Source organism: Pholcus phalangioides, unplaced genomic scaffold (genome assembly GCF_987345545.1).
Source record: "Pholcus phalangioides strain wild (caught in Gottingen) unplaced genomic scaffold, Ppha-v1.0 ptg000017l_1, whole genome shotgun sequence".
NCBI classification, from domain to species: Eukaryota; Metazoa; Arthropoda; class Arachnida; order Araneae; family Pholcidae; genus Pholcus; species Pholcus phalangioides.
The window spans coordinates 61,004,928-61,015,190 of NW_028301610.1; the positions used below are offsets into that span (position 1 = coordinate 61,004,928).

The 10,263-nt window shown below is 37.1% G+C and overlaps 1 protein-coding gene across 1 annotated transcript in view; it reads right to left on the minus strand.

Moving 5' to 3' along the window:
• Window positions 1-6,329, minus strand: part of LOC149074201 (uncharacterized) — a 124,175-nt gene extending 117,846 nt beyond the window's left edge. The window contains exon 1 of the mRNA XM_089247352.1: window positions 6,104-6,329. Coding sequence (XP_089103478.1) covers window positions 6,104-6,329 — 226 coding nt within the window. The remainder of the gene's footprint in view (window positions 1-6,103) is intronic.
• Between the last annotated feature and the right edge of the window lie 3,934 nt (window positions 6,330-10,263).

Below are 10,263 nucleotides of genomic sequence, written 5' to 3' on the forward strand. Positions count from 1 at the left end.
GTAAGACATACATACAAGCTCGCGTGGAACATGTACAGTGAAGAATCGACGATTCGACGAATTGATTCTGCGCTGTAATATATAAATTGACGTCACGACGAATTGACACGGCGGCAAACTTGTACAGCTACGAATTGGAGCTGCGACGAATTTGTATCGCGACGAATTGGATCTGCGACAAATTTGTACCGCGACGAATTGACACTGCGAAAAACTTGTACCGCGACGAATTAGCAATGCGACGAATTTGTACCGCGACAAATTGACCGGTTACGAGGGTCCAGTATTTACTTTTGCGTCCGGGGCCTCAACTGACTTTTATCCGCATCTGCCCCCCAAGCAAAACTTTTCACGGGCCCTTATGTAGTGAATTTACAGCTTGAAAAAAAAAAACCCAAAAAAATTATGATAATTGTTGCAGGCCCCAGAGCTGTTCCCATGTTGGCCCTACCCTTGTGGGGTCAAATGCCGAACTTGACCATACGGAAATCGGGCGTCGCAATCTGCATAGTAATTTTACGGAATTTAAGAGTTGAACTTGAAAGTTATTGGCAACACACACATTCCCAGTTTAAACGACGGATGGTTTTTCTACAGTTAATTACACAAAAGAAAGCAAAAAAAAAAATATCATTTAAATAAAAGCAAACTTACGTGGGATAGAATCTAGTTCATCAATATTGTTACTCAAAGGGTTGAGATCCGTCTGAAATCAGCGATGAAATGTACTGTCGTCTAAAGTCTATTGCTGTGACTACCGTTGTGGTATTGAGATTCTATGATGCTAATTTTATTATCTTGCTTAATGGACATATAGGGTGTATGGGGAAAGTCCCTTGGACCTGAAATGACTTGTAAACAAAAAGAGGTACAGCAATGCAACTCCTAAGGGCCCTTTCACACGGAGCGGATGCGGGTCCGGAAGAAGTTTTAACAATTGGAATATACTGCGCCTTTTAGACGAGCCGAAAAATCTCCGCACCTAGGAAATGTTCATGCGGGTCCGGACGTCGTCCGCATGTGTCAAAACCTAAGGCCCCTTTCACACGGAACGGATGCGGACGCGGGTCCGCATACCCTTTCAAACGAGCACTGAAGATGCGGACGAATCGCCCGCATCTTTAGTTCGAAATTCGTGCATAAAAACTGTTTTTTCGCAATTTTTGTAATTATTTTTCTCCTTCACCCCTGATTCAGTGCTCATAGGCAGCCTAGAGGCATTCTTTGGTGGTTTTTATCATTGAGCCTAAAGATGCCTCCATTCCGATCCTCACAAGTAGTCGATGGGAGAAAATATCTTAAAATATTTTCAAAAAATTTTGAAAAAAAATCTGTCTTTTCGGAAAAATATGAAAGAAAATTCCAAAAACACATCCAATGTTCGAAAAATCCAATCCAAAAACATCCAATGTTCGAAAAATCCAATCCAAAACATTCGATGTTCCAAAAAAAAAAAAAAAAATTCAGCAAATATCAAAGAATTTGCAAGTATAAAAAAAGGGAGGGGTTGGGACTTTCAAAATGTCTGTGCTTAGAAATATTCACATCACAATTCTGTCTTAGGCCGGGATTACACTGTAAAAGCTTTGTAAAAGCTCTTTGATAAAACGTGAAAAATTCAACCATTAAGATCACCGGTTGCATTTGCTTGAATGCAACCGATGCGCCTATTGGTTGAATTTTTCAACTTTTATAAAAGATCTTTTACAAAACTTTATAGTATAATCCCGGCCTCAAGTACGGATTACACTATAAAAATTTTATAATAATTCTTTTAAAAAAGCAACTAATAAATTTATCGGTTGCACTTGCAATTTATTAGTTGCTTTTTTCAAGTTTTATAAAATAACTTTCATAAACCTTTTAGAGTGAAATCCCATCCTTAGATTAGTTTCACTTCTGAAATATAAAATTTCATTTTTTTAAGTTTATAGACTAAATATTGAGTAAAATATACTTGTAGGTATCCAGGGAACCACCAAAAATATTCAAGCGCTAGGGTCTTCAAACGTCTTAATCCGGCCCTGAGTGAACACCGTGCGTGGATAACGTTGTTTAATAAAAGTATTTTTTTTAAAGTTTAAAAAAATTAACAGATTAAAAATTTAAAAAAATAACAAATATTTAAAATAATATTTCAGATATTTATATTTTTAAATAATTTTAAAAATTTAAAAAGAAAAAAATTAAAATTTTTAAATTAAATTTAAAAGTTATTAAAGTATGTAGTCAATTAAATATTCGTAATGAACAGATCGGCTTATAATTTTGGTCCCGTCAGTGGCCGTTGTTGACAGGTTTTATTGTATAAAATTGTGAAATATGGACAAAAGGCAGTTAAAGTTGCTATATCTCCATCTCAGAAGGAAACGAAGGGATACACGTATGTAGGTACATTATATTAATGAGCAAAGACCATCATATGGTGTTTTTAAGGGTATTTATGGCAAATAATTAAAAAAATTCCGTGAAAAATCACCTTCAAAAAGTAGCCAAAGATGCGGACAAATTCGCTCCGCATCGTCTGAATAGCTCCGAATAAACCTATTGTCAAAACTTCTATGTGCGGATGCGGAGCCCGCACTTAGGTTTTGACACATGCGGACGACGTCCGGACCCGCATGAACATTTCCTAGGTGCGGAGATTTTTCGGCTCGTCTGAAAGGCGCAGTATATTCCAATTGTTAAAACTTCTTCCGGACCCGCATCCGCGTCCGCTCCGTGTGAAAGGGCCCTTAGTGCGGGCTCCGCATCCGCACATAGAAGTTTTGACAATAGGTTTATTCGGAGCTATTCAGACGATGCGGATGCGGAGCGAATTCGTCCGCATCTTTGGCTACTTTTTGAAGGTGATTTTTCACGGAATTTTTTTAATTATTTGCCATAAATACCCTTAAAAACACCATATGATGGTCTTTGCTCATTAATATAATGTACCTACATACGTGTATCCCTTCGTTTCCTTCTGAGATGGAGATATAGCAACTTTAACTGCCTTTTGTCCATATTTCACAATTTTATACAATAAAACCTGTCAACAACGGCCACTGACGGGACCAAAATTATAAGCCGTTCTGTTCATTACGAATATTTAATTGACTACATACTTTAATAACTTTTAAATTTAATTTAAAAATTTTAATTTTTTTCTTTTTAAATTTTTAAAATTATTTAAAAATATAAATATCTGAAATATTATTTTAAATATTTGTTATTTTTTTAAATTTTTAATCTGTTAATTTTTTTAAACTTTAAAAAAAATACTTTTATTAAACAACGTTATCCACGTACGGTGTTCACTCAGGGCCGGATTAAGACGTTTGAAGACCCTAGCGCGTGAATATTTTTGGTTTTTCCCTCGATACCTACAAGTATATTTTACTCAATATTTAGTCTGTAAACTTAAAAAAATGAAATTTTATATTTCAGAAGTGAGACTAATCTAAGGATGGGATTTCACTCTAAAAGGTTTATGAAAGTTATTTTATAAAACTTGAAAAAAGCAACTAATAAATTGCAAGTGCAACCGATAAATTTATTAGTTGCTTTTTTAAAAGAATTATTATAAAATTTTTATAGTGTAATCCGTACTTGAGGCCGGGATTATACTATAAAGTTTTGTAAAAGATCTTTTATAAAAGTTGAAAAATTCAACCAATAGGCGCATCGGTTGCATTCAAGCAAATGCAACCGGTGATCTTAATGGTTGAATTTTTCACGTTTTATCAAAGAGCTTTTACAAAACTTTTATAGTGTAATCCCCGCCTAAGACAGAATTTTGATGTGAATATTTCTAAGCACAGACATTTTGAAAGTCCCAACCCCTCCCTTTTTTTATACTTGCAAATTCTTTGATATTTGCTGAATTTTTTTTTTTTTTTTTGGAACATCGAATGTTTTGGATTGGATTTTTCGAACATTGGATGTTTTTGGATTGGATTTTTCGAACATTGGATGTGTTTTTGGAATTTTCTTTCATATTTTTCCGAAAAGACAGATTTTTTTTCAAAATTTTTTGAAAATATTTTAAGATATTTTCTCCCATCGACTACTTGTGAGGATCGGTGTGAAAGGGGCCTTATAAGGAAAGGGTCCCACAGATATGTCTTCAAAAATTTTAATTTAAAAAAAAGCGCTTTCAGTGCAATATTTGAGCTATGTTCAAATTGTGATTGGTATTGCTGAGCAGTACCATTCAAATGATTGGTATTGCTTTAGCAACACGAGCAGATATGTTTCGGCGTCCCTGATTATATTTGTGTTTATTTAGCGTGCGTTTGTGTTTTATCACTAATTTTTGTAAGCTATATGTATTTTAAATTCATCCGGATCCTTTTTATTTTCCTCAAATGGCTGAGAAAAAAGTGCGTCATGCACGCACATGTAACTTGCACAGGGAAATTTTCTAAATTATTACGTTTAAACTAGGGGTCTTCAACGTTTTACGCTTGAGGGCCACATAAAGTATTTGTTGCGTTCCGCGGGCCACTCATTAACGGCGTAGGGGGTAGTACCCCACCCCTCTGATACGGTGATCAAAGACGATCACAAACTAAATATATTTAAAAATATTTAAAAAAAAATTGTAACATGCAATTCAATTAATTTTAACAAATATTAATTTTGCATGATTTAAAAAAAAACATCTCAAATTATAGTGTCAAAAAATGCTTTTTTTGCTATATCAATACATTTGTTATACTTGAAAATGCTTTCGGTAGTTGGTAAATCTAAATTTTTCTCAGAGATTTCTTGTGCCTCAAATCAATCTCAGTGTATCCCATCCCCCCCCCCCCCCTCCAAAGGTTGATCCTACTTACGCTCAGATACGACAAATTAAAATGCGACGCGTACTACGTATTTTATGATTCCATTGTATAGCATTTTCGTTTTAAAAATTAAATTGAATTGGCGTAAGACCAATTATTTTTAGGTATTTTTTATATTTTATGAAAAACAGAATGAAAATGGATGATTTTTGTTTATACATGTATATGTTGAATTAATTACGTAAGAAATAAATAAAAGAGTCTTTGGTTACTTACATTACGAGTGCGAGTGGATGTAATTCCTAAATTAATGCGAAACTTGACATTGTTTTTGCTTGACTAAAGCTTCAATGTTAGGTAAAATTTGTGTTGTTGCTATTCGTAAAGTATCCTTCAAAATGCCGATCAGTGAGACGTGTTCTAGTTTTTGTATTCTTCATTCGACTAAACAACTGTTCACATATGTAAGTGCTGCCAAATATAGAAGACATGAACAATGCATGTTTGCGTATTCCTGGATACTTTTCGTCGGACACATACTTAGAATAAAAATCAATTAATGAAGGAATTTCAAAAAACTTGCATTTAACTGCAGAGTCACATTGCAAATTCTAATTGTAGCTCTGGTGGAACACTTTCGATATCGACCGAGAATGGTGAGGAAAACATTTTCATAGAAATTTCGTTCTCGCGAAAGTCGAAAAATCTACTTCTGAATTCCATTCTCAGATTTGAAATGCACTGTACATAATCGTCCGGTTTCCAAGTTGTAGATCTATTTACCAACTCCAACAATTTAGGAAAATGTATGCAGTTTTTGTTTTGCAATTGACTTTCCCAAAGGACTAATTTAGTTTCGAACGCTTTCACATTATCATAAAGGTTATGGACAAGTAGATCTTTTCCCAATAAGCGGTAGTTTAGATCATTCAGATGACCAGTGATATCGACAAGAAATCTCTCACCCACTTTTTATCTTGAAACTCCCCAATAAGTTTTCCTTTGGATTTCATGAATTCATCAACTTCCTCCTTCAAGGAAAACAGGCGCTGAAGCATCTTTTCCCGGATCAACCAGCGTACTTTTGTAATAAATAACGTCGCCAGGCTCAGCTTTCAAATCCTCTAAGAATTTTTGAAACCGTCTATGGTTAAGTCCTTTAGATCGAATGAAGTTAACCGCTTTCAATACAACAGACATTACATGCTCAAAGTTGGAGAAAAACTTTTTGCACAAGTTTTCCTGGTGTATGATGCAGTGGAAAGCCATCATCTTCGTATTCCTACATTTTTCGGCATCTGATTCGATCAATGTGATCACCCCTGTCTTCTGACCGGTCATAAAATGAGCACCATCTGTAGTTATGGCAGATATGTTGCCTAAGTCCAACTCACATTTGGCCAATGTTTTTGCCAAAGTTGAATGTAAGTCGAAACTTCGTATGGTATCCTTAAGTGCAACGATACTAGCTAGCTCCTCAACAATTTTGAAGTTTTTGTCAATACCACGAATGAAAATGGCTGCTTGTGCGGTATCTGTTGCATCCGTCGATTCATCCATAGCTACTGAGTGAAACAAAAATTCCTCACATTTGGATTAGAAGGTCTTGAATACATCTGCTGACAGATCCTCCACGCGTCTTGCTACTGTCACACCAGACAAACTGACGTTCGAAACAGCTTGAGCCTGTGATGGGCAGAGCACATCAACTGCAGACTGAAGACATTCTTTAACGAATTCTCCATCAACGAAGGGCTTCCCACGTTTCGCAATTTTTTCTGATATTATATAACTAACACGAACACAATTTTCAGACTTCATTTCTTCCAAAGAATAATGGTTGCTGACAGTTCAGCTTCGATTTCAGTTCACTGACTTTTTTACTTCGAAAATGTCCCTCCAATCCAGAATACTTCGCACTATGCTTGGTATCGTAATGTCTCTTAATATTATATTCTTTCATCGTGGCTACGCTCTCATTGCAAATTAGACAAACTGCTTTAGCCTTGTGTTCGACGAAAAAATAAAGGGATGACCACTTTTCTTGAAAAAATCTCACTTTTTCTTCAACTTTCCTTTTTTTGCTGTCACGGTTCGCCATCATACACTCATTTAAAGACTCAAAGACCAAAAACAGAAGTAAACTAACTGTACCAATATTGTACAAATTCCCTTTTTCCAACCAATCAAAATGCATACATCCATCGGTTCCTTTCGCAACCATGAACCCGAGAAATACGATACCATGAGAATTCCATTCATTTCTGCTTTCTCCCACTCAAGGAGGATGGGATGTACTCGAAGTTATTTTTATGGTGAAAAGTGTACGGTGGCCTTAACACCGTACGCTTTCACTACTTTTTACACTAGCTAAATAAGAAGCTAAATACTGTACACTGATCAGCCTGTCCTTGTTATAAGTCTATATGACGCTGGGTGACTTTTTTTTTTGTCGAAATCTTCGTTTTACCCTATTTTTGAATGATATTTCGTCAATCGATCGAAATGTTTCGGCGGGCCACTGGTTGAAGACCCCTAGTTTAAACAATATAATGCTCAATTAATATTCAAAACGACTGGTAAAAATTTCATCAAATTCTCACATTTTTACATATTTATTTAGTCTTCATATAAAGATAAAATCAAGAACAAGTAACCTCTTTTATTTACATCAGTGTTTTCCAAAGTGAACGGGGTGTTCCAATTTCAGACACGATTGGGGGCTACGAATGGACATAAGGGGACGATGGGAGGAAAAATGAGTTTCCGAAAACTCTGACCCTTTTCCTAAGAAAGCCTCCATAAATATGCGTGCCTATGGGCGAAAGAACCAAACTATAAGAATATTGCACACAGTAGTTGTACTTAAGCCCTGTTTCCTTAACAGATGAAACAAGTGTTTTTTCCCCCTTTGAATATGCACTGTACATTCCAGATATAGTGTAACTGTAATTTATCGATAAAGCCTACTGTCGCAGATTTCAACACCATCTGGGAATAAAACGCCCAGTATCCCCTTGGGACTGGTTTTGTTAATGACTGGTCATTATTGGAGCCATCATCCCCCCACAAAAGTGCGGCTGGTATCAGTGTTCTGGTTTCAGGGCACCGAGACGATTCTCATTTTTTTCACAAATTCCATACAGCTGTGGCCCGCCAAACAGCCTAGCCTCGGGACCCTGCGGCAGGATGCGGGGCCATGATTTTATATAGCATCACTGTTCATTCACATACGGCTATGGTCTTTTTGTAAGTTTTTTTTTACAAATACAAATACAAATACAACGCCACAACAGGCAAAATGCCCAACGAGGTGGCTGATAAAAAGATGCCCATAAAAATATGGTTGTCATATGTTTCAAAAATACAGCAACCCAATTAAAAATGCAATTAACACAAATTACAAACAATATATACACATGATAAAATATTATACAATGCCCATAAAGAATACTTATGGTTGTCTTATTCTAAGAATGGATAGCTTCTCGATTTACCCCAACATGTTTATCGTATTTCTTTTTAAACGTGTCAATTGTGTTACAATTTACTACCTCCGGGGGTAAGCTATTCCATTTATTAACAACCCTATTGGAGAAAAATTCCCTGCGACACCATAACCTTGCATTGTCCCTCACCAATCGATACTGGTGTCCCCTTGTAAAAGCAGTCGATTGGCGGTGTACTAAAAGTTCATGGTCCATCCTATCCATCCCATTGAAAATTTTGAACACTTCGATCATATCTCCTCGACACCTGCGTTCATCCAATGTAAACATATTCAAAAAATGAAGTCTTTCTTCATAACTCAAGCCCTGTGTGCCAATAAGGACACGCGTAGCTCTTCTCTGCACCCCTTCAACCAAGTCTATGTCCCTCTGTAGGTATGGTCTCCAAAACCTTACAGCATACTCCAGTCCAGGACGAACTAAGCCTCGAAAAAGCGGAAGAATGACTTTAGGAGAACGCGAAGAGACCTTTTTGAAAATGAGACCAAGCATTCTATTCGATTTTTTGACAACCGCTGAACAATGTTCAGAAAACTTAAGTCGCTCGTCAATGAGAATTCCCAAATCGGTGACTCTAGTTGCATCCGGGATAGTGACACCATTCAACTCGTAAGAGAACCGTGGGTTGTTCGAACCAAAATGAGCGACCATGCACTTATCTACGCTAAACGTCATGCTCCATTCATTTGCCCATGCTGCAATCTTGTTTAAGTTGGTCTGGAGCAACTCCCTATCGCTTTCATTCCCGATTACCCCCATTAGCTTCACATCATCTGCGAATTTGCTAGTAATTCCATCGATACCCTGATCGAGTTTGTCGATAAAAAGTGAAAAAAGTATGGGGCCAAGGACACTTCCCTGAGGAACTCCACTTGTGACGTCTGTCCAACCAGAGAATTCCCCGTTCACCATAACTCGTTGCGACCTATCTCTTAACCACGATTCTATCCAATTCAGCAAGTTGCTCCCAATTCCAATCTCGTGTAAACGCTTCAAGAGTTTGCCATGTTGGACCCGATCGAATGCCTTCTGGAAATCAAGGTAAACAACGTCGACATTTTTGCTCTTACCCAAAGCCTTAGTCACGTAATCATAGAAGCAAAGGAGGTTAGTTACACATGACTTCCCCTTCCTGAACCCATGCTGATTATCCGACAATACATTATTCTCGTCTATCCACTTCACAAACTGCCTTTTGATGATAATTTCCAAAATTTTCGAGAGGGAGCTCGTCAAACTCACTGGACGATAATTAGACACCACTTCTCTACTACCCTTCTTAAATATCGGAACAACGTTAGCCAGTTTCCAATCTCTCGGGACGATACCCTCAGCAACACTACTCCTGTATATCTGTGCGACTGGCCCCAACAATTCATTAGCACCTTCCCTGAGAACCCTGGGATAGATATCATCTGGTCCTGGTGCTTTGCTTGCACATACATTTCTTAGAAGATTTAGGACCTCCACGTCTTCCACTTGAATATCGTTGAGCGTTTTATTACCCCATGCAACACCCGTATATCGAATATCATTATCTCCATTAAAAACCGACGCGAAAAAGTCATTGAAAGCACTACACATGCCTACATTGCTTTCTACTTTTGAGCCTCCTATCGAGAGGGGGCCAACTGTCCCCTTACATCCATTATTGACGTATCGAAAAAATGATTTTGGGTCAGAGCCAATGTTATCTGCCAACCTAGATTCAACTTGCTTTTTACTATCCCTTATCGCTTTCTTCAACAGTCTTCTTTTATCAGTAAACAATGATAGGTCACCTCGTCCACTTTTATACTCTCTGAATGCTCTTTTCTTTTCAAGATAAAGGTTCCGCACGCTATCCGTGAACCATAGAGGGTGTGATGTACAAACACGCTTTTTTCGAACAAAGGGTATGACGTCGTGCAAAACAGAGGACAGCTTCGTACTAAATTCTTCCCATTGACTTACCACCCCTACTGATTCCAACCGGTCTTTGAAAA